Below are 24,188 nucleotides of genomic sequence, written 5' to 3' on the forward strand. Positions count from 1 at the left end.
ACACACACACACACACACACACACACACACACACACACACACACACTAGTATCTTTACATTATACTTAAAAGGAAGCTAGAAGGAAACGGATATGGAGAGATAGAGAGGGACTTAAGAAAGGTGGAAGGATAGGTAAAAGAAGTTTCAAATAAAACTTTTGAATGTTTGGGAAAGGAATGTGAAAGAAAAATTGAAAGGAAGAAAGACAAAAAAACTAATAATCAGAGAATGGTGTAAGACTAAAAGAGCTGTAAGAGAAAAGAAACTGTTTCACTTATAAGAATACAGGGCGTCCTTTCTTTTCCCCCCCTCCCCCATTAAAAACAAACAGACAAACTCCAGTGGCTTTCTCTTACCTTGAGGATTAAATATAAAATCCTGTTTGGTGTTCAAAGCCCTTCATAACCTCCCTTTCCATCCACCCAACCTCCAACATGCATATACCTCTCCAGTCTTCATGCATTCTCTTTCTCCTCCCACACCCTTTCCATATCCTCCCCCACGTACACTCTGATAGAGTATCACTGGCCTCTTTGCAATTTCTAGGATATGACGTTGCACTTCTAAGTCTGGGCATTTTCAGTCCCTGTACCCCATACTTGGAATACTCTTCCTCCTCATCTCTGCCTCTTGGCTTTCCTAGCTTCCTTGAAGCCCTGACTCAAATTCCACTTTCCACAGGAAGCCTTTCTGGATGCCTTTTAATTCTAGTACCTTTTCTGTACTAATTAGCTCCAGTTTATCCTGTATAGAACTTGTTCATACAAATACATATATGTATTTGTTGTCTCCCCCATTAGACTTTGAGCTCCTTGAAAATAGGGACTGTTTTTTACCTTTCTTTGTATCCCAGGGCTTGCCACAGTGCCTGACGCATAGTAGGTGCTTAATAAATGTTTATTAACTAACTGACAACTCAAGTAAATTCACTCTCTTCTACAACCTTGCTCTTATTTGTAAAGAGGGAGGTGATAGTAAAGAGAAAAAATACAAAGAGACAGGATAGAGAGAAATATGTAATCATCATAACTAAATGTAAATGGGATGAACTCAGTAATAAAGCAAGAGTATAGATGAATAGATTAGAACACACAAAACACCAATATGTTGTTTACAAGTATGATTGAAACACAAAATTTCACAGAAGGTTAAAATTGGGGATTGAAGCAAAATCTGTTATGCTTCCACTGAGTTTAAAAGAACAGAGGTAGCAGTTATGATTTCAGATAAGACTGTGATAAATACAGAAAAGATAAAAAAGGTAAGGAAATTAAATTACACTCAAAAGCATAGATAGTGAAAAAATATCAATACTTAATATATGTGCACCCTATAACATAGCATCTAAATACTTAAAGGTAAATCAAATTGAATTGGAGTGAAAAACAGGTAGTAAAAATATAGTAGTGGGAGACCTTAATGTACCCTTTTCAAAATGACACACATCTAACTAAGTGATAAGAAAGAATTTAAGGACCTGAATAGGACTTGAGAAAAATTAAATGTGACAGATCTCTGGTAATTACTAAATGGGAATAGTAAGGAATTTATATAATTCTCACCTGTACATAGCCCATATGCAAAAATTAACCATTTATTGGTGCATAAAAGCATCACCACATTATATAGAAAAGCGGAAATACTAAGTACATCTTTTACTAATAATAATACAGTAAACATCATATTCAAAAGAGCTCCCTTAAAGAAAATTTTAAAGCACTTGACAACTAAATAACATAATTACAATGAACTGATAAGTCAAAGAGAAAATTATAGGAACAACAGAAAATATCATGAAAGGTAATATCGAGATGGTAGATAAAAAAAAGAAGATGAAACTAATGTAGTTCTCAGAAAAAAATTATATATCCAAATACTTTCATCAATAGAAGAGAAAAAGGACAAATAAATGGATTAAGCATGCAATTTTTAAAAAGCTTGAACAATAACAAAAGATCCCCAATTTTAAAAAAGTAGAAATTCACAAAATTGAAAGCAAAATTACATCATAAACTTGAAGCTTGTTTTTTTAAAAAAACTGATAAAATAGTCAATAAACATTTATTAAGCACCTACTATGTGCCAGACACTGGGCTAAGCACTGAGGGTGCAAATAAGGAGAAAAAACAAAGACCCTGCCCTCAAGGAATTCACAATGTAATACAAGAAGACAGCACCCAAAAGGAAGCTGGAAGTTTAGGGGCTTGAGAGGTAGACATGGGGGATACCCAACCTAATGCAAATTAAAACAGTTCTCAAATCAATTCACTCTACTTTCCATCTGCAGCTCCGCTTAATGTCAGTGAAGTCCTTTTCCTTTTTCTTTGATCTCTTTGGGATACTGACCTAGTAGCTGGAATTGCTGGGTCAAGGTGTATGCACAGTTTTATAGTCCTTTGGGCATTATTCCAAATTGCTCTCCAGAATAGTTAAATTAGTTCACAAGTCCACCAACAGTTTATTAGTGTCCTGGTTTTTCTACATCCCCTCCAACATCTGTCATTTTTCCTTTCTGTCATATTAGCTATACCCATACCCAGGAGAGACAAAGCAGAGAAAGAAAACTATAGACTAATAATCCCTAATAAACATTGATACAAAAATTTTAAATAATATTAGCAAGTAGGTTGAAACAACACAGTAGAAATAGTATACATATGACTAGTTTGGATTTGCATCAGGACATCAAGTACAACATAAGGAAGACTACTAATATTATTAATGATGATAGTTTCTCTATCAGTGATTTAGAACATTATTTTCATGTGATTGTTGATAGCCTCGATTTCTTCCTTTGAAAATTGCTTGTTCATATCTTTTGACCATTTAGCTATTAGGAAATGGTTTGTAGACTTAGAAATTTGAATTAGTTCCTTACATATCTTAGAAATGAGACCTTTATTGGAGAAACTTGTTGGGAAGATGTTTTCCTCAGTTGCCTATTTTCCTTTTAAATTAAATGTGTCCAAGACCTTTAAAATTTCATGTAATTATAACTGTCCATTTTATCTTGTTGATCTTCTGTATCACTTGTTTAGTCATGAGCATTTCCCTTTACATAGATCCAAAAGGCAATTTCTTCCTTGTTCCTCTTTATTTATGATATGACTTTTTATACCTAGATCATGTATCCATGTGGAGTTCTTCTAGGTATATGATGTGAGATATTGGTCTAAGCCTGATTTCTGCTGTTGTCCAGCTTTCTCAGCAGTTTTTGTCAAATAGCAATTCCCCCAGTACCTGGGGTCTTTGGGTTTATCAAATACCATTTTACTGTGTTGGTTTGCTTCTGTTTCCACTAATTAACCTTTTTTTTTTTTAACCAATACCATATCATGTTAATGATAGAGAAATGCAAATTAAAGCAACTTTGAGGTTTTGCAATCCACCCATCCCCATCTTCCCTCTGTTGAGTATTTCTGGTTTGTCCTGTATCTAACTTGTTTGTACGTAGTTGTTCATATATTATCTCCTGAGTTAGCTATCCCTGGTGCTTAGCACAGTGCCTGATACACCCCAAAGTTTCCTTCTGATGCCAGCTCTTCCGTTTTGCCCTCTGGAATGCTTGTTCCATGAGCAACAAACTTCCTTTCATCTTAATTTTTTTTTTCCTCTCCCACCACATCATTCCACTAAAACTATTACCTCCTAAGTTACTAATTCTCTCATAGTTGCCAAATCCAGTGGCCTTTACTCAGTTCTCATTCTCCTTTACCTCTGCAGCCTTTGAGACTATTGATCACTTTCTTCTTCTTGATACTTTCTTCTCTCCAGGTTTTGAGACACCACTTTCTCCTGGTTGTCCTCCTACCTTTCTGACCTCTCCTTCTCTGTCTCCTTTGCTGGATCCTCTTCCAGATCAAACCCTGTAACTGTAGATGTCCCTCAGAGTTCTGTCCCAAGTCTTGTCTTCTCCCCCTGTACTGCTATGGTTAGTGATCTCATCAGTTCTCATGGATTTAATTACTACACTGATGATTCTCAAATCTTCCTAACCTGCCTCCTCCTCTCTGCTGACTGCCAATTTTGCATTTCCAGCTCCCTTTCAGACATCTCGAATTAGATGTCCAGTAGACATCCTAAACTCAATGTATTCAATACAGAATTCATTATCTATTCCCCTAAACCCTTGCCTCCTCCTGCCTTCCCTATTACTGTACAGGGTAGCACCATTCCTCCCAGTCTCTCAGACTTACAACCTAGAAGTCAACCAGGACTCCTCTGTATCTCTTACTTTCCATATCCAAGTTGCCAACGCCTGTCAATTTCACCTCTGCAGTATCTCTTGAATGTGCCACTCTCTGTCCTCCGTCATCACCTCATCCCTGCTGGTGGGTCTGCCTGCCTTAAGTCTCTTCCCACTGCAACCCATCCTTCATTCAGCCACTAAAGTGATTTTCCTGAAGTATAAGACTGATCCTGTTACCTCCATACTTAATAAACTTCAGTGGCTTTCTATTGCCTGTAGGAGCCAATACAAAATTCTGTTTGATGTTCAAAGCCCTTCATAACCTAGCCCCCTCTTATCTTTCCAGTCTTCTTACACCTGATTCCCCAACATGTATTCCTCAATCCAGTGACATTGGTCTCCTGGCTTTTCTATGAACAAGACCCTCCATCTTGTGGCTCTGGGCATTTTCTCTGTCTCCCATGCCTGGATCCTGCTTTCTATATGAAACCTTCTAGTGCCTTTCCTCAGTTATTTCTTGTTTATCCTGTATATAGTTTGTTTTGTAGTTGCTTGTTTGCATGTTGTCTCCTCCATAAGATGGTAAGTTTCTTGAGGGCAGAGATTGTCTTTCACCTCTTTTTGTGTCCCCTGCATCTAGCACAGTGCCTGGCAACATAGTAGGAGCTTAGTAAAGACTTATTGATTGATTGATTGACTGATTAAAGAACCCATGACATATCGTTACATAATTGTAAAATATTGCTAAATAGTTCTAATCATTATCTAGTCATAAGAAAAAAATCTTTTTTTTTCTTAAGGATTCCTAATTAACCAATACAGCAACACTTTTACACATCAGTATACAACCTTGAAGAACTGAACCCTGGTAAATTTTTAAAAATCATACATGCTTAGTGCATGTGCCCTTAAAAATAGAAGTGATAATGGTACTGTGGGGACATTTCCATTTTAGTTTCCTTCAGTTTCTTTTTGTTCCTTTGCTGAATTTTAATAATCTAGGCCATTTACAAATAAATTAGTTGACCTAGCAAAAAAAAAAAAAAGAAGAAGAAGATGAAGAAAAGATGATGCCTCAGTAGTATTCCATGCCAGCAGTACTAGTAACAGGAACCCATTTGCTTAGTGTCGTGCATCTGGGGAAGGTGTTTTGACTTACTTAAGCTACTCCCTAACAAAAACAACAGTGTTTTTGTTAGGGAAATAGCTGTCTTGGGTACTATTATACACTTGAATAGTCTGCAAGAGGAAGAGAAATGATTACCATTTATGACTTCACTTACAGAAATGTGGTTCTGACTCTGTTGAGGATTTGCAATTTGCCAAAGTCACTGTGGTCCTGAGCCAAGGTAACAAAGCACAGCTCAGTGATGTGTTTTTCATGTTCATCTGGAGCAACAGTTTGTACGTCAAAGAAGTTATTCACTTAAGGTTTAATAATGTGAAAAGCATTCAGATTTTTTTTTTCACTATCCTCAGCTGTAAAACCTACCAGCTGGAATGAAAAGGAAAAAGGACACAACAAAGTAAATAATCTACCAATTTTCATGATTTTTAAATTAAAAATTGTAGAACACTGAGCTGAGCAAACAAGTTCATTATGATACTTCATTAAGAGTTGACATTTTCAATTCCCCTCTTAATGATTGTTCCTTTGTTTATCTAATATGAATTTATTTAATAGGAGAAATTTTAACTAGATGCTTAAAGATCAAGGCACATTATCAACAAGATTGTGAGATCACTGTTACATAAATAAAATAAATAAATTGACAGCTTATGTTATTAAAATGTCTCAAGATGAGACTACATATTTCTTTAACTGTATTTTTGCTGACTCCAACCGTTTGTAGATAATCAGTATATTTTAAAGTTTCTGGTACATCAGTTCAAGTCAACAAACATTACACGGCTACATGCAAAGAGCACTGGGGTGTTTGCTAATCATTTCTATCCTAAAGGAGCTTAGTCTCTGTTGAGAATGTGCAAGACTGTAAGCAAGGAGATATAAACTAACCCGAAGAGCAAGAGAATATTAACAACAGGAAAGAAAAGGGAAGGATTTTCACTGGCAAGAGGCAAGGCAGAAGGACATTCCATTCATGGGGGACTACTCATACAAAGGTAGGGAGTTAGGAGCTACCTGGAAACAGGTCAGTTTGGAATGAAAAGTACATGAAGAGGAATAATGTGAGATAAGACTAAAAAGAATGGGAGGAGCCAGCTTCATGAGGCCTTTAAATATCAAGCAAATGGATTGGGGTTTTTTCCCAGAGGAACCAAAAGGTTTTTTTGGAGCATGGAAGGGGGACACGAAAGGAGCTAGTAATATAGGATAACCAATAAAAGAGCTAATTTTTTAAAAAGTAACTATATGTCTTGTATTCATTTGATTCAGCCCACTGCTTAATGCCTTCAAACATTTAAGTTTAGTCAATCAAGTATTTATTAAGCACTTCTACATGCCAGGCATTGGGGATAAACATAGATGTTTGGAGAAATATGAAGACAAGTAAGTCATGGGGCCTCCCCCACAGGTAGGGAAAGATAAAATGGTTATGTACACAGTTAAATAAGACAAGTTACAGTGTAAATTCCTAAGATAATTATAAAATTCTACATGAGATCAAATGAGGTAGAAATTGCTTCTACCTGGAGAGAAAGGCTTTTAGACAAAAGTTTTATGGGAAGTATATATGCTGGGATTTAAAAGATGCTTGAAATGTCAAAAGGAGAGATGTAGTATGGGACAGGAATAAATTGAAATAGTCTGAAAAAGTTGGTAAGTAATGAAGTATAGGCTCGTTTATGAGATGCTTAGTAACACAGTTTGGCTGGAGTGTAAAGTATATGAGAGAGTTCTGTGAGACAACTGGAAAAGGTAGATTGGAATTAGTCTGGGAAAAGCACTGAGTGCTAGGATAAGGATGTTATTCAAGGCTAAATCCTCTCCCCTTCCATATCCTCAGAGATCTTGACCTCCCTCTTTTTTCTCATCTGCAATCTTTGTTTATCCTCTGGCCCCTTTCCTTCTTCCTACAAATATGCCCAAGTGTCCTATCCTCAAAAAAAACAAGAAAAAACCTTTTACTTGACTCCACCATTCTCTCACAATGTCGTAACTCTTTTACAGCTAAACTTGTTGCCTTCCTTTCCTTCTGAGCCCTTTCTAATCTAGCTTTCATCTCTCTCTTCCACTGAAGTTACTTTTTCTAAGGTTGCCATTGGTCCCTTAAATGCCTTAGTGCAGTGGCCTTTTTTTTAGTTCCTGTGCAACTTGATTTTTCTCTGGCTTTTGAAACCCACACCCTCTCCTATGGATATTCCCTTTTTTATTGGCTTATGTGATATTGATTGGTATTGGTGTTTTGCGCACCTGTTTGAACACTCCTCAGTTTCCTTCCCTGGATCATTTCTCTTAATATTAGATTGTAAACCCCTTGGGGTCAGGCACTCTTTCTTTTTTTTGTATTTGTAACCTAAGTGCTTGGCACATAGAAAGCACTTATTAAATGCTTTTGACTCAATTGTCTCCTGCCCCTTAAACACAAGTTTCCCACAAAGCTCTTGCCTGAGTCCATTCCTCCCCTCCCCCACCTCTTCAATGTTTTATCATTTCTAGTTGACTCAGTTATTATCTCTTTGCATTAGATTATAAATCTATATTATATATGTAACCCTAATTTCTACTGTACTCCAGTCCCACATTGCCTGCAGTTTGCTGGACATCTCTTACCCAGATATCATAACAGCACCTCACACATATCCAAATGAGAGCTCATTTCCACAAACATCCATTCCTGCTCCAAACTTCCCTATTTCTGTTGTAGATGCAACTGTCCATTTGATTCACCCAGATTCATCATCAGCTCTAACCTTTCCTTCACCTCATGCCCCTCAGTCTTTAACAATTGGTTAATCCAATCAATTTTACTTATACAACCTCTTTTGAATCTGTCCTCTCCTCATTCACCCAACCATCACCCCAGTTTAGGTTCCTATCACCTCTTACCTGACCTACTGGCATAGACTCCTTATTGATCTCTGTCATTCTGTTCTCTCCCCTCTTCAGTCTATTCTCCATAGAGATACCATATTGATATTCCTAAAACAAACATCAAAACACTTCTGTGCATTCTTATTGTTTCTAAAAGAAAATATGAACTCTTCAGGTAGGCATTTAAAGACTTTGACAATCATTTCTCCACCTACTTTTGTAAACTAATGGGCCATGTTATGTTCCATTATCTATTCTTCATTCCAAACAGGCCTATTTGCTTTTCTCTGACCTAGGTAATCTTCTCCCTCCTCAGTGCCTTTGTGCAATCCTTCTCCCATGACTGGAATGTACTGTGTTCTCCCCTCTGTCTCTTAGAATCCTAGCTTCTTTCTTGGCCCTATGCTGGTACCATGTCTAATCCGAAACCTTTTCTGGACATTCCCCTACCCCACCTGCCAAGTGCCTAGTATTCTCTCTCCTAGAGGCATCTCGGCTGTACAATGAATAGAGCGTAAGGCCTGGACTCTGGAAGATATGACCAAAGACACTTACTAGCTGTGTGACCCTGAGCAAGTCACTTAGTCTCAATTTGCTTCAGTTTTCTCACCTGTAAAATGGGGATAATTGTAGCACCTGCCTCCCAGGGTGGTTGTGAGGATCAAATGACATCATTGTAAAGTGCTTGGCATAGTGCCTGTCACATGGTGCTTCTTCCTTTCCCAACTCCTCCCCCCAACCACCGCTCCTGTATTTCCTAATCTGTCTCTGTTATCCCAGCAGATAGTTCTGCCTAGTAGGCAGAAACTGTTTCATTTTTCTTCTTATGTTCCCAGTACTTAAGAGAGTGTTTTACATTCCATAAATATTTCATACAATGAATTTAATACACCCTGCTTATAATCTAGTAGGGAAAATAAGACATATAACAGAAGAACAAATGTATAATATAGGTAGAATATGAGAGCCAGGTGAGTGAAATAACCAAAAATTGTTTTTCAGAAAGTGGGAAGTAGTAAGAAAATGCAAATGCTAAAATAGAGGAGTTGATCTTTCATTCCTGAACAGAAAACCACTACAGTTTATAGTGGTGACTAGGTCAGACCTGATATCATTAGGGAAGGCTCCACAGAGAATAGTAGGGTTTAAGTCAAGTCTTAAAGGATGAGCAACCCTGGATAGGTGGAGAAAATATCCAGGTCACTATAGTCAGAACATTTTATGATCTACTGTTAGGAACACTAAGCTGCTACGGCGTTTGCCTTTTTATGCAAACTTCAAACAAAGGCTTGAAGTAAGAACTTCATAATTCCAAATGAGATTTTTCAAATTGCTGACCTTCAAGTCTTCTTCTCAAGTGCTGACAGTTTAACCCTTATGGCGTTATGTGCAACTTCCTTCACCATTTCCTAAAAAACCAAGATAATTTGCTACACATTCAAGTCCCATCTACTTTATTACATCTTTGCATTCAATTCAAGAGAATTTGTGTCCTGATGTTTCTTGAAACCAAATTTCAAATAAACTCTGTCTTGACAAATTCCCTTTGGACAAGGGTGATGTAATAATGATACTCAGCTTTGAAGCCAAAGGAAGAAGAAAAGAGGAATCATTTCCATTAATCAAGGAATCCACTGCCTCCTTTATTGAAAACCAATGTTTTGATGGGGATGCTAAGAAATGTTCATTGCAAGATTAGCATCATGGCTCAAGTAAGCCATTGCTCAGGTGATTAGCATGGCAAGGCGATAAGTGTGTTGTCATAGTCTTACCAGGGATTCTTAAATGCAGAAGGAATGGATCATAAGAAGTCCCGAGGACTGGACTAAAAATATTAAAGTTCAGTCATTTCCCAAACTTTGAATGGGAAATCAGTTTGGAGCAGGGAAGGAAGAAAACAGGTTCAAAATGCTAAGAAAAGATCTAGCCAAGAATATGAACCAGTTAGCCAAGCAAAGGTCCTAGAATCAGTGGAATTTAATAGGCCTGCAGAGTCCATGGAGGGTGCAATTGGCAGAGAAGCACTTTATTCAAGCACTATTATGAACTCTCTTCTTCTGAAACCTATCCTTACGAGAGAGTGCCAAGAAACATTCTAGACACTTAGAAATAGCAGTTCCTGGTCCCCATTTTCCAGTTTTTTAAACAGGTAGCATGTTCTTTTAACCTATTTTTAATCTTTAAACCTTTTCCCTCTATGGTTTAGAGTATTAGATGGAATGCTGAATTTGGAGTCAGTGTCAACACTAGTTCTAATTCTGCCTTTTAACTTTTATCACCTATATGATCCAACTCTGCATTTTTACCAGCTGTCCACCATGGCTAGAATTCTGTTCTTCTTCATCTATATTTCCTAGCTTCCTTCAGGTCCCTCCTAAAAATCTGCTGACTGCAAGAAGCCTTTCCCAATCCCTTTTAATGCTAGTGCCTTTCCTCTGTTGATTATATTGAATTTATATATCTGACTTGTACATAAGTTATTTGCATGTTGTCTTCCTCATTAGACTGTGAGATCCTTGAGAGAAGGCTTTCTGTCTGTCTCTCTGTCTCTGTCTCTCCCTCTCTCTTCCCCCTCCCCCTGCTTTCTTTTTACATTCAGTGCTTGATGGTGGTAGTAGTGATTGTCCCTTATTCTTGAAGAGGACCAAAATGACATCAGTATGTTAGACTCAAGTTACAGTGTATCAGACTGTTGCTGATCAGACCAGTATGAGCTTGGAATGCTCTACCACAGGTCAGGCACAAATAGTCTTTGTGAACATTTGGGGTGGATTCTCTAAATTTTCGTATCTCCCATTCCTTTTGAGCTGCTTCAGTTCTGCTTTGCTCATGGAGCACAGCACCATCTCTGATGAGGGTATGCCATGCTGGGTGGTCTTATGCCATTGTCTCCCATGTGACACAATCAATTCCAAAGTTCTTAAGAGAGATCTTGAGAATGTACTTGTGTTGCTTTTTCTGACCACCATGTGAGCACTTGCCCTGTGTGAGTTCTTCATAACATAGTCTTTTTGGCAAGCATATGTTTGACATTCAAACAGTGTGTCCAGCCCATCGGAGTTGTGCTGTCTGCAATAGAGTTTGAATGCTTGGCAGTTTAGTTCGAGAAAGGACCTCAGTGTCTGGGATCTTATCCTGCCAGGTGATCTACAGAATCTTCCTAAGACAATTCAAATGGAGGTGATTCAGTTTGCTGGTATGGCACCAGAATACTGTCCAGGTTTCACAGGCATACAACAATGAGGTCAGCACAATGACTCTGTAGACCGTTAGTTTGGTTGTCAGTCTAATACCTCTTCTCTCCCACACTTCCCTTTGGAGCCTCCCAAACACTGAGGTAGCTCTGGTATTGTGTGCATCAATCTCACTATCAGTGTGTACATCCCTAGAGAATATACTGCCAAGGTAAGTGAACTCATCCACAGCATTCAAAACTTCTCCATTTGCTGTAATCAATGGTTCTGTATGTGGATGGTGTGGTGCTGGCTGATGGAGCTGAGCACCAGTGTTTTCTTGATGTTAATCATTAGGCCAAAATTAGCATGAGCAGCAGAGGATTGATCCATACTGTGTTGCATCTCAGCTTCAGAGCCTGCACTGAGTGCATAATCATCAGCAAACAAAAAATTATGCACCAACACTCCCTCCACTTATTCTTGGCTTATAACCTTTTCAAGTTGAAGAATTTACCGTCAGTGTGGTAGCAGACCTCAATGCTCGTTTGTCCTCATTGAAGGTGTTTGACAACATGACTGAAAACGTCATGCTAAAAAAGCATGGGAGCAAGCACGCAGCCTTGTTTCACTCCCCTGGTGACTGGGAAAGTGTGAGAGCATCATCCATTGTCCAGAATCCAGGGAAGCATGCCATCATGAAATTGATGGACAATACTGATGAACTTCACTGGGCAACCAAATTTTGACATAATTTTCTGTAAGCCCTCACAACTGACAGTATCAAAGGCCTTAGTCAGATTTGCAAATGTGTACAGACCTCTGTTCTGCTCTTGGCATTTCTCCTGGAGTTCTTGGGCTTAACAAAGACCATATCAACTATTCCTCAGCCCTTTCTGAAGCCACACTGGTTCTCAGGTAGATGACCATCTTCCAGGTGAAGGATCAGCCTATTATGGAGGACTTTGGCAAGAATCTTGCCAGCACTGACCAAGAGAGAGACTCTCTGCTGTGATTGTCACAGGACAATCTATTTCCTTTACCTTTACAGAGATGGACAACGGAGGCATCCTTGAACTCCTGGGGGATAACCTCCTCTTGCCATATAACCCAGAAAATTTAAGTCAGCTTTTGTGTGAGGAATGGACTCCCTGCTTTGTAAATCTCATCTGGAATAGAATCAGCACCACGTACTTTACTGCATGAAAGGAGCCTCCTGGCATTCCAAACCTCTTCTTCAGTTGGAACTTCAGCTGGGGAGGGATTGACTTCAGCTGAGGGAAATAGTCAGTGGCTTCACCATTGATTGATGATGGTCTGTTGAGAACACCATGGAAGTATTTAGCCCATCTTTCTAGGATCATGTCCTTATCAGTAATCAATGTGGATTCATCAACACTGAATAGGTGAGATGCTCCATAGGTCTTTGGCCCATAAATAGCCTTCAGCACATCATAAAAGTGCTTTGGATCATGACTATCAGCATAAAATTGAATTTCATCTGCCTTCTTACTGAGGTAAGAATCCTGCATCTCTCTGAGCATTGCTTGCGCTTTACTTTGATGGAATTAAATGCTGCCTTCTTAGAGATGGATGAACTACCCTGCTGATCAACCCTGTAGAGTTCGTTTGTCATTTAGCAGCTTCTGAATTTCCCCATCATTTTCGTCAAACTAGTTTTGATGTTTGCAAGTGTTCTGACCCAGATAAACAAAAGCAGTGCTGTACATCAAATCTCTGAAATCTGTCCACTTCTTTTTTGCTCTATTATTGCCAACTATGTATTGGCCCAACTTGCCTTCCAATTTAGCAACAAACTATTCCTGCTCACAGAAGTGCTCTAATCTGTTGACATTAATTCTTCTGGTAGTCGTTTTGCCTTGAAGCAGCCACTTTTGTGGAAAAGCTAAATATTCACTTGGAGAGGAGAAGTCTGTGATCAGTCCAACACTCTGAGCTACACATTACCTTCGTTACTTGCACATCCTCTCTATCTCTTCTTACAATCACATAGTCTATTAAATGCCAGTGTTCACTACAAGGGTGCATCCGTGAAATTTTATTATGTTTAGGTAAACAGAAGATAATGTTGGTGATGAGAATGTCATGAGATGCACAAGTCTTCAGTAGTAAGTGACCATTGCTGTTGCTTTTTCCAACTCCATTCCTCTCAAGGACTCCCTGCCATATCTGGTAGTCTGAACCCACTCTAGCATTAATGTCACCCAGAAATATAAGCTTGTCCTCTTTTGGCACATTGATGATAAGGGTCTCCAGGTCTTTATAAAATTTTCCTTTGACCTCATCAGGATTTGTCATGATGGGAATATAGGCACTAATGGTAGTGGTATGGCATTTTCATGCAAGTGGCAATTGTGTTGGGTTTTTGCCTTCAAGTCCCCCCTAAAAGCCTTCTGACTGCAAGAAGTCTTTCCCAATCCCTTTTAATGCTAGTGCCTTCCCTCTTTTTGATTACATCCAATTTATATATCTGACTTGTACATAAGTTGTTTGCATGTTGTCTTCCTCATTAGACTGTGAGATCTCTTGCTCTTATTTTAAGCAGTACTAACTCAAGTTAATGATGAGTACTTTGTAGTACAGTTTGAGATCTGGAACTGTTAGACCTCCTTCCTTCCTCCTTTTTTTTTTTTTTTTTGACTTGTTTCTCTATATGAATTTTGTTATTATTTTTTCTAACTATAAAATGTTCTTTTGGGAAGGTTTTTTTTTTTGCTGTATGGTATTGAATAAGTAAACTAATTTAGGTAATATTGCAATTTTTATTATAATGGCTTAACTATCCATCAATGTTCCTCCAGTTATTCAGGTCTGTCATTATTTCTCCAAAGCAAATCTTGGTAGATATATTCTCATGCAGAGTACACAGTGAGGAGTAAAGTATAAGAAAATTGGAAAGGTTGGTGGAGGAGACTAGGTTATGAAGGGCTTTGAAAGCATATAGTCTTAGTATTATTATTATTATCATTATTATTATTTTTAAGTGGTCATTTGGGGGCAGCTAGGTGATACAGTGGATAGAGTACTCAGCCTGGAGTCAGGAAGACTCATCTTCCTGAGTTCAAATCTGGCCTCAGACACTTTCTAGCTGTGTGACCCTGGACAAGTCACTTAACCCTGCTTGCCTCAGTTTCCTCATCTTTAAAATGAGCTGGAGAAGGAAATGACAAACCGCTTCAGTTTCTTTGTCAAGAAAACCCCAAATGGGGTCATGAAGAGTCAGACATGACTAAAACAACTCACCAGCAAATTGACTGACTGACAATAACATCAGCTGCTAAAACTCATAGTGGAAGCAAGAGAGGGAGAAAGAGGATTAGAGAGAGATAGTAATTGTGAACAAAAACCAAGTAGATATAAGGGATAACAAGTTTGAAGAAAGTAGGATTTTGGTGTGATCAGCTAGAGATTCCTGTTGTCAGTAGGAGGCAGGCAGTTCAGAATAGAGAGAGTGTTGTTATTGAAAGACTACATGGGAGACATTAACCAAGATAGTGGAGTAACAGGAAGAAGTGCAGTATATGGGTAGCAAGAGAAAATAAATGCTTATTAACTGAAGAAAAAATTTATGTAAGTTCCAGCTTCCTCCAGTTTAAGTATTAGTTTCACATTATATGCCTCTGAAAAATTTGCTCTCTAGTGACCTCATCTGTAGCTTCAGGTTGCATGGGGAAGATGTAGACGTGCCTTCAGATTTTCAATACTCAGACAAACAAACAAACAAAACACCTTGTCCTATCTTATTTTGAGATATTGAATGCTTGTTGGGACAGAGCCAGTCAGGGAATTCTCTTAAACCTTAATACCATTCTTATGTTATGCCTCTCTAATGTTTGACTCCCTCTTGTTTGTTCTTTTCTTGAAATCTCCTAAGCCATTTTATTTGCCATATATTGATTTATTTGAATTACTTACCTTTCTTGCATCCTTTATCACTAGTGATGATGGTTACTTTGTTGGTAAATTGACCATTTTTACGAGCACAAAACAGTATCTTGGTCTTAAAACAGAGATTTGGATTCTTTCATATGCACGTGTGTACTTCACCTTTGGCTTTGCATTGTGACTTTTCATATGTGCAAAAGGCAAAAAACTAGCCCAGCTGTAACTTAGTTAGAAATTCTTCCTGAAAACTCTTCCATCTAAAGTTTTGGCAGGATAGTTTTTGTCACATCTGTGGCATTAGATTTGGTGTGACAGGTATTTCTAGGTCCTGCTCAATTAAACAGGTTCTCATTGAAGTAGCTCCTGCCAGCTCATATCTAGATTTGCACATGGACTTGCTAAAGATTTGTTAACATACTGAATTCTTCCTGAAAAATATCTTCATCTTGTGCAAGGCATTAAAATTCTTCTTATCATTTTGCTTTTCTAGGAGGAATATAGAACTGAAGGTATCAGCTGGCACAATATAGACTATATTGATAATAGTGGCTGCATAAATCTCATTAGCAAGAAACCAACAGGACTCCTCCACCTGCTCGATGAAGAAAGCAAGTGAGTGTGATACAGGTTGAAATGCTTAGTTGACCACCTGGTTCTTACTAACTCCCAAACCTCACACACTGTAAGTAGGCTGCTACCTGCACACACTTTCAATTCTGAAATTAGGAGATGAGATAAGAAAGACTCCGTGGGACTAGATCATTGAGTTCTGTGTTATTTCAGATTAAAAGCATGGAGTTCTTATTTTTTTCCTTAGCTTACAGAATCTTCAGTTTTGTAAATCTGAAATCACTTTTTTTTTCTCAGAGAGGTTGAGGCTGCCTTATGTTTGGTGTCCATTGTGTACTTCTCTAATCTTGTAAGACGTGTACACTTAGGATACATTTGTACCAACTTGAGCATCTCTACAGCATCTAAGAAGTAGTTTGAATGATTCTGGCATGTCTACATCCAGTAATTATAGACTAATAAAAAGAGTTCTGGTTCTAAAATCAGAAGGCTTGAGCTCAGTTTTACTTACTGCATGACCTTGGACAGATTATTTACCTCTGTGAGCTCTTCCTTATTTGTAAAATGAGAATGCGATTTTAAATAACCTTAAGGTCTTCTTCCAACTCTGAAATCCTATAATCCTCTGGAACCAGATTTAGGAATAAAGTTAAAAAAAAGTTATCAGATAATATTTTAACTTGTTCACAGTTATCACTTTGGTCACCCTTTGAGAAAATTTTGTGAATTCAAGATACCTACATTTTTATATAATATATCTTAGAGACCTTCCTGACACTTTTGTAAATATATCTTCCTCATTTGCCTGTAGTGTGTCAAAAGGGGTTATTGGAAAAAGAACCAGGTGCTACTTTTCAATCATATTTAGGTTTACATTGGAGATCGTTTGTAATTAATATTGTTTATGAAATAAGTGTTTTGCTCTGTAAGGGGACATCTCTTTATCATAAGTATTTAGGCAGAACTTATATTTTATCATTATTCATTTTGTTGCTAGTTAGTTTTTTAGATTACTTAAAATAGTAGGGCTTAAAATTTTGGTAATAATTTGAAGCTCTTTTTTGTCACATAGTTCCAGGTAAATTCAGTTCTACTTTGTTTCTGGCAATTATGTATCTGCAGCTATAACTACATATCTGTTATGTCTGTATCTCATCAAGAATTTGAAACACAATTTCACATTTTTATTAGCTTTTTGTGTGTGTGTGTCTGAGATTCATTTACAGAAAGGACAGACCAAATGTCACTCGTTCAACTAAGTGGTAAAATTTTATATTATATGTTAGGGAAGTATAAAATATCACCATGAGATGTCACAACAGCTAATTTTCTTATCATAATTTCATACACTATGTTAACTGTATTATATCATGTAAGCCACTATATTATATTCATATGTTAATTAGGAGTATATGTTATTGGAAAGTATGGACAAGCCACGTATCAAGAGAAAGGGACAATCTAAGAGTAACTCTTGTAGCCATAGTTACGCTGGTATCCAGAAAAATTCGGAAGTTACCCTAGTATCCAAAGAAAATAATAAAATACTCAGAAGAAGTTATCTAGCCTATTTGGTAGATTTTCTACAGAAGGTTCATAGGAGGACCTGGCTATGAACTACCCAGAAGGTGAAGACATAATTGGATAGTCATCTAGAATAATGAAGGGAGAAGTACGCACACAGATGAGACCATGACATTTATGAATAATTTATATCAATTAAAATAATATTTTTAATATAAAAAGTCAATAAAAGGGCTCACATGAGGTACTTAATAAATATTTTTAACTTCTGCTTTAAATTTTATTGTTTCATTTACTTTATCAAAATATCTTTAGGATTCATTTGCAAAAGAGGCTAAGTGTATATATTTTTCAGTTGAATGATGGGATACCAATTTAACAAATTAGTTTTTCTGTAAGATACTTCTTCCTTTAGGGAACTTATAGTTTCATTAGAGAAAGACAACACATTATACATTAATTTGTTCATTCATGTATTGATGAAATATATACTAAATTGTGATGTCTTCTCAAGACTCTTATTTGCATTTGTAGTATGTGCCATAACTTAGCCCTCACTTATACTACTGTTGTTTCATTTGTGTCACTCTTTTTTCTAAATATATTGTAAGCTTTTGGATAGTAGAAGTTTTTATGCATCTTTCAGGTCCTTCCCAATACCTAGCACAGGGCTCAGCATACAACAGAAACTCAATAAGTTCTTTTAAGTTTCTAGACCTAACCACTAAATAACAATATAAAATGGTAGTTGAGTGAGTATTGCATAAATGCTATTTAAACTCAAATAGACAGTTAAGATGGTAATGGGAAAGGTGGTAGAGAAACCTAGTTCTCCCACATTAACTCCAAAAAATATCTGAAAAGGACTCCAGAAAAACAGTAATAAAGAAAACTGACAATAAACAGGAGTGAGCTCTTGCATTTTGTCCAAAACTATACAGAAAGACATCTAGAAGCCAGTAAAGGCAGAGAGAGAGGTTGCACAAAAGAAGCCAATGTGAATTATTGTAAATTGGTACAAACTGGTAAAGCCAGGGAAAGAAATCCTGTCAGAAAAACCAGTGCAACCTTCCACAAATGGTCCTAACTCAGAAATGGGGAGTAAAGCCATTGTAAGCACGGTTAATCACGTAACTGGGGCCAGGTCCGATTGATCACTACACAAGGAGATAGGACTTGGCTATGCATTCCTTGAACCACTGGGAGCCATAGGAGATAGGGACAACTCAGTACTTGGGCAACAGTACCAGCGAAGCCTAAAAAAGTATGGTCTACAAAACCTGTTCTCAAAGTATAGTCTTCAGGTACCTATGACCCTTTCCAAGGATCCACAAGATTAAAACTTTTCATAATAATAAGATGTTGCCATATCTAAAAGCAAATGTTTATAGGAATAATTCAGTAAGCAAACTGTTTTTGATATCCTCAGTAGTTTTTAAGGGTGTAGTGTTCTTTAGACCAAAAAGTTTGAGAACCATTGATCTATTAAATCTTATTAGGACCTGTCTTGGCCAAGCATGTAGCCAACTACCAATTGGGAAATGTTCAGGAAGAAAGCCAGAAACAGCAGTTGACCATCAGATAACTGAGGGAAAGCCAGGAATTGAGGCAAAGAATGAGATCTAATTCCAACCACCCCATTATATCAGCAGTAGCATTGGGATCCAGCACCAAACAAGACCTACTCAATTCATTCTAGAGTACCAGAGGTACTGACCTGAGTACAAAATCCCAATCCAAAAACTAAGGCTGCATATATGAATAAATAGAAGACAACAAACTGAATGAAGTGAGCTAATATGGTAATAAAAATGTTCCAAGAGGGAAACTAAGAAAAAGAGAGTAAGACCATAACAACTATATGCAGATCAGTAACATATTTAAATAAATAAGTTTTTAGCTATTTGAATTACAAGCTTTTTTCCCTCGTTTTTCTTCTAACTTTATATTAATTCTGAACTTTGCCCTAGTAAGTAGGTGGTCTTACTGTTTTTAGTCAGATGATTCAGAGGTGATTCCTGATTCAAAACAAGTCTTTTCCTGTCTGTCAGTATACAGTAAGTTTCACTTATGTTATTTGGTGCTCACCATGCCCAGCCTGGTTCGTTCCTTATTGTCTCTCCCATCCATTCCATTATAAATCTCCCTATCTTCACATTTCCCACTTTTGCAATGAAGTAGCTGAATATCAAATTGTAGGTTTAGGTTAGGGTATCCTTTTTAGTTCTTAATAGAAATTAATAAAGTACAACTATTTTTCATGATGATCTGTTTCCAAATATCATGAACATTGTAATATTAGATGACCAAGTATCCTGTGAAATGATTTATCTTGTTGTTTGGGGGTATATAATAAAACCAACACCTCTCCTTCCTTTCTTTGCTTTTCCAAGGAGTATCTGTGAGTCATATTTCTATTTAAGTGCATCTTTGTTCTTCTGGTTTCTTTTATAACATGAATATCAAGATTGATATGATTCATTCCTCCAGTAGTTAGTTTCAGTATTTTATCCTTGGACAAGAATCTCACATTTAGAGTAATAACAACCAGATTAAAGTTTATGGAAGGCATAAAAACAGTGATGCTTACAACTTTTGGTACATAGGGCTAAAGATGATTTGGTATTTTACTTTGTTTCATGGATTGCTATTGCCAATGAATTCATCACCAAGTAACTACTCTATGAGTAGTATGAATGAGTCTTTCTGTACTTTGACTAGTCCTCAGAAAATAGACTGTATAACTGTTGCCATGACAGAGCATGAAACCTTTTCACCATGATAAATTTTGTCAAGAGTTTACCTTCTGCTGGCCCAGCCTTTGAAAAACCAAGGTCAACTCCATATGACAATGAGGCGTTGGAGTAGGACTTAGCAGAGGACTTGAGTATAGAAGTTGGGACCTATATAACATCTCAAAGGAAGAGAATCTTTATTCTAAGAGCTGGGATCTTTGTCTTCATTTAAAAGGCATTAAATAAATTTGTGCCAGTTACTTATCTCTTATTTTTAAACCAGTACCAAATTGTTTTGGAAACTTGTAGTAATGCTGTCAACCTCCTTGAGAAGTAATGAACTTAGGGTGCGGAATGAGACAGATGTTTTTATGTATAGCTAATGAGGAAATTTGTTTTGCTTGACTATAAATCTTTGTTATAAGGAATTTGTTTTTCTTTTTCAATAGGGAGCTACAAGGGAGAGAAAATAGATTTCTCTTAATTTTTTTAAAAAAAAAGTAGAAGTGGAGAGGGTGCTGCAATGCTGTATGCACAGAGGGTGCCATTTTTTTGTTTTGCTTAATTTTTTTATTTCATTACAAGAGACCTCAGAAAGAATATAATCTGTAAACGTTTGTAATGTGAACCTGGAATAATAGAAGGATGGTGATGTCTTCAGTATAAATAGGAAAATTTGGAAGGGAAAGGTTTGAAAGAAATGATAACGAATTTAGTTTTAGACATGTTCATTTTAAGATACTTCCAAATAGCCGGTTAAACTTATCTAGTAGGCACTTGGTGATGAAGGATTAGAGCTCAGTGAAGAGACTGTAACTAGATATAAATCTGGGAATTACCGGCATAGGGATGATAGTTAGATCTAGAGTAACTGATGAGGTTATGGAAAGAGAAAGAGTATAAAGCAGGCTTCTTAACGCTTTTCTTTGTCATAGACTTCTTTGGTAGTCAGGAGAAGCGTATATATCATCTTCTAAAATGTTTTTAAATTCCTAAAATAAAATACATAAGATTACAGAGGACACTAATAATAATGAAATACAGTTATCAAAATATTTTTTAAAAAATTCACAGATCCTTTGAAATCTTTCCACAAATCCTTTAGGGGATGGGGGTTATGGTCCCCAGATTGAGAATCACTAGTATAGAACGAGTAGAGAAGAGAGTGTCCAGGACAGAACCCTAAAGAACACTCACAGTTAAGGGTCATGACGCAGATGATGAGCCAGAAAAAGACACTGAGAAGGAGCAGTCAGATAGGAGACAAACCAAAGGAAAGTAGTGTAATATTATCAAAAATTACATGGAGAACATGGAGGATTAGTTTGGATGGGGAAAAAAAATCAGATTTAGCTCTACCGCAGAATTTAAGAGTGATTGAGAAGAAAGGAAGTAGAAGCAGTTAAGTGTAGACATTTTCCAAGAATTTTGCAGAGAAAGGGAGGCAAGAAAGAGGATCATGGCTTGAAGGGATGATAGAGTCTACAGAGGTTTTTAAAGAGGAAAGGTCAGCTCACAGTAGAGGGTGGGAAATGACTGAGGAACCAGTCCGCTGGAGAGGAAAATACAGGAAGGGATAGAATCTAATGTACATGCAAAGAAGTTGGCCTTAGAGTACATATCCGATTCAGAAGTGACTACCACATCAGTAATGAATCATTTCCTATCTTAAAATATAATCAGTTTTACTAGAACCATGGAACTATCAAATTCTCCATGCCCATGGAGTATTTTCCCATGGTCTACTGTATAAATGGGTTTGTGAATATAGTTGCATATGAAATATGGTGTTATTTTGGGTAAGCTGCTTTACGAGTTGAGATAATATTAACGTTACATATTTCATCTCGAGACTGGAAATTTCAGTGTCAGAACAGACATCAATACAGGCTATTACCATTTCCTAAGCATGTAAAATTAGTATAAATCATTCATCACAATCAAGGGAACCTTAGATCCCTTAGAATCCACCTAAATCATCAGAAAGTTGCTCTCTCCTAAGTAGAAAGATAGGTCACCTAAGAGCAGCATCAGTTTAAAATTTAATCTTGGTTTTAGAAATTAAAGGATGGTAGAAGGTTATGAACTATATATCACCTTATAAAAACAGTGGGAATCCATGGAGCAGAAAACAAGTTTTCAGAAATCTTAGCCAGAGTCTTAGTACTAACTAACCCAGATTATCCCAATGCCATTTCAGGATTAAATTGAACGAGAGCAGGAAAATGGGGGAGAAGGAGAAACTGATCTCTGTAGTATTTTTTTTTTATCAGTGACAGTGTAGCCACCACATTTAGACTCTAAAATCACAATCACCAAGGTGCTGTGTGAGAAAGGAGAAATGCCACTAATGATAATAAAACCTGGAAGAAGCAGTATCACTACATGAAGTCTAAACTGAGGAGATTCATGCTGCAGGTGATTAGAAGTCTCAATGAGGACATCAAGAGATATATTTTCGAGATATTAGAAAGAGAGGAAGATACCAAACCTTAGAAAAAAGTAGGTCCAATATTATTATTAAAAAAGACTGCCAAGAAAATGTTAAAAACTATCAAGCCACAAGATTACTTTCTCATTTCTAAAACATTTTTATGAACATAATCCACAGACAACAAAGAAATCATTGGATAGGCTTTCCCAAATGATATTGTATCGCAGTTCACATGTTGATGGTCACATAATTGACTATAAGATGCCAAGAATCTAAGATCCCACAGTATCTCTTAGTTGAATACAATAAAAAAAATTTTCAGTACAACAAAACACTGGTTTTAATGCTGTACTTCAATAAGATATTTCCCATGTATATGTCGAAAGTCAAAAGATAAAATAGCAAAGATAATTTTATTCAGCCATTCAGCCATTTGTATTAACCAGAGCATAAAACAGATACATATTTATGCTCACCAAAGGCATTTGCACCTTGCGTGAAGGATATGCAGCTCAAGTGAAAATAAAGGAGAGATTGTCTATAGATGATGCCTGGGCATCCTGATGCTCCCTTTTGTGGATGACATACTGTTTGCAATTAGCTTCACAGTATTTCAGAGCTTCAGCAAGATCCTTCATTTTCCTCAAGTGTTTGCTGAACTAGGTGAGGTAGGCTTAGAATTGAATAGCAAGAGGGAAGTGGGCTGGAAAATTAGGAAATTAGGGCTTTAGGAAATTTCTCATTGCTTTTAGTGACTTAAAGTTCCCTCCTAAAACAAAATTCCATCTTTTCAAGTAAGTAAGCATTTATTAACCACTACTTGCACTTACCTAGGTGATGCTGTGGGTAAGAGTACTCAGCCTAGTGTCAGGAAAGCCTGAATTCAAATGTAGCTTCAGACACTAGCTCTGTGACACTGAACAAGTCACTTAACCTTTCTCAGCCTCAGTTTCCTCATCTTTAAAATGGGCCAGCTAGGTGGCACACTGGATAAAGCACTGGGCCTGGAGTCAGGAAGACCTGAGTTCAAATTTGACTTCAGACATATAACTAGCTGTGTGACCCTAAGCAAGTCACTTAAGCCTGTTTGCTTCAGTTTCCTCATCTGTAAAATGAGCTGGAGAAGAAGATGACAAACCACTCTAGTATCTTTGCCAAGAAGACCCCAAATGAGGTCATGAAGAGTTGGACATAACTGAAACAACTGGACAACAAAATAAATATTTTTGGTAGCAGTGGACAGAATGCCAGGCCTGGAGTCAGGAAGACGAGTTCAAATGTGTCCTCAGACACTTTTTAGCTGTGTGGCTCTGGGCACTGAACAACAGCAAAAAAATGGCGATGTTAACAGTAGCATCTACCTCACAGGATTATTGTGAGGACCAAATTATATAATATGTATGGCACTATATAAATGTTAGCTGTTATTATATTATTAACTTTGTGCCAAACAATAGCGTAGGCTCCTAGGTATATAAAAATAAAACCGTGTAAGTTGGTATCGTGATAAGACCTTATGTTCTACTGGTGGAAATACATTTCTCTAGATAAAATAAATAGAAGATATATGCAAAACAAATGTACAGTAATTGTGGGTGCTTATAATTAGGGGAATTAGGAAAAGTCTTTTGAATGGAACTAAGGTTTCTTCCCCCCCCC

The 24,188-nt window shown here is 37.1% G+C and overlaps 1 protein-coding gene across 6 annotated transcripts in view; it reads left to right on the forward strand.

Moving 5' to 3' along the window:
- Window positions 1-24,188, forward strand: part of MYO9A (myosin IXA) — a 321,905-nt gene that overhangs the window by 163,600 nt on the left and 134,117 nt on the right. For all 6 annotated transcript variants that reach the window (XM_027859077.1, XM_027859085.1, XM_027859114.1 and 3 more), the window contains one exon: window positions 15,757-15,878. In XM_027859077.1, the coding sequence (XP_027714878.1) occupies window positions 15,757-15,878 (122 nt within the window). The remainder of the gene's footprint in view (window positions 1-15,756; window positions 15,879-24,188) is intronic.

This window comes from Vombatus ursinus, unplaced genomic scaffold, assembly GCF_900497805.2.
Source record: "Vombatus ursinus unplaced genomic scaffold, bare-nosed wombat genome assembly UNPS02000749.1, whole genome shotgun sequence".
Classification (NCBI taxonomy): domain Eukaryota; kingdom Metazoa; phylum Chordata; class Mammalia; order Diprotodontia; family Vombatidae; genus Vombatus; species Vombatus ursinus.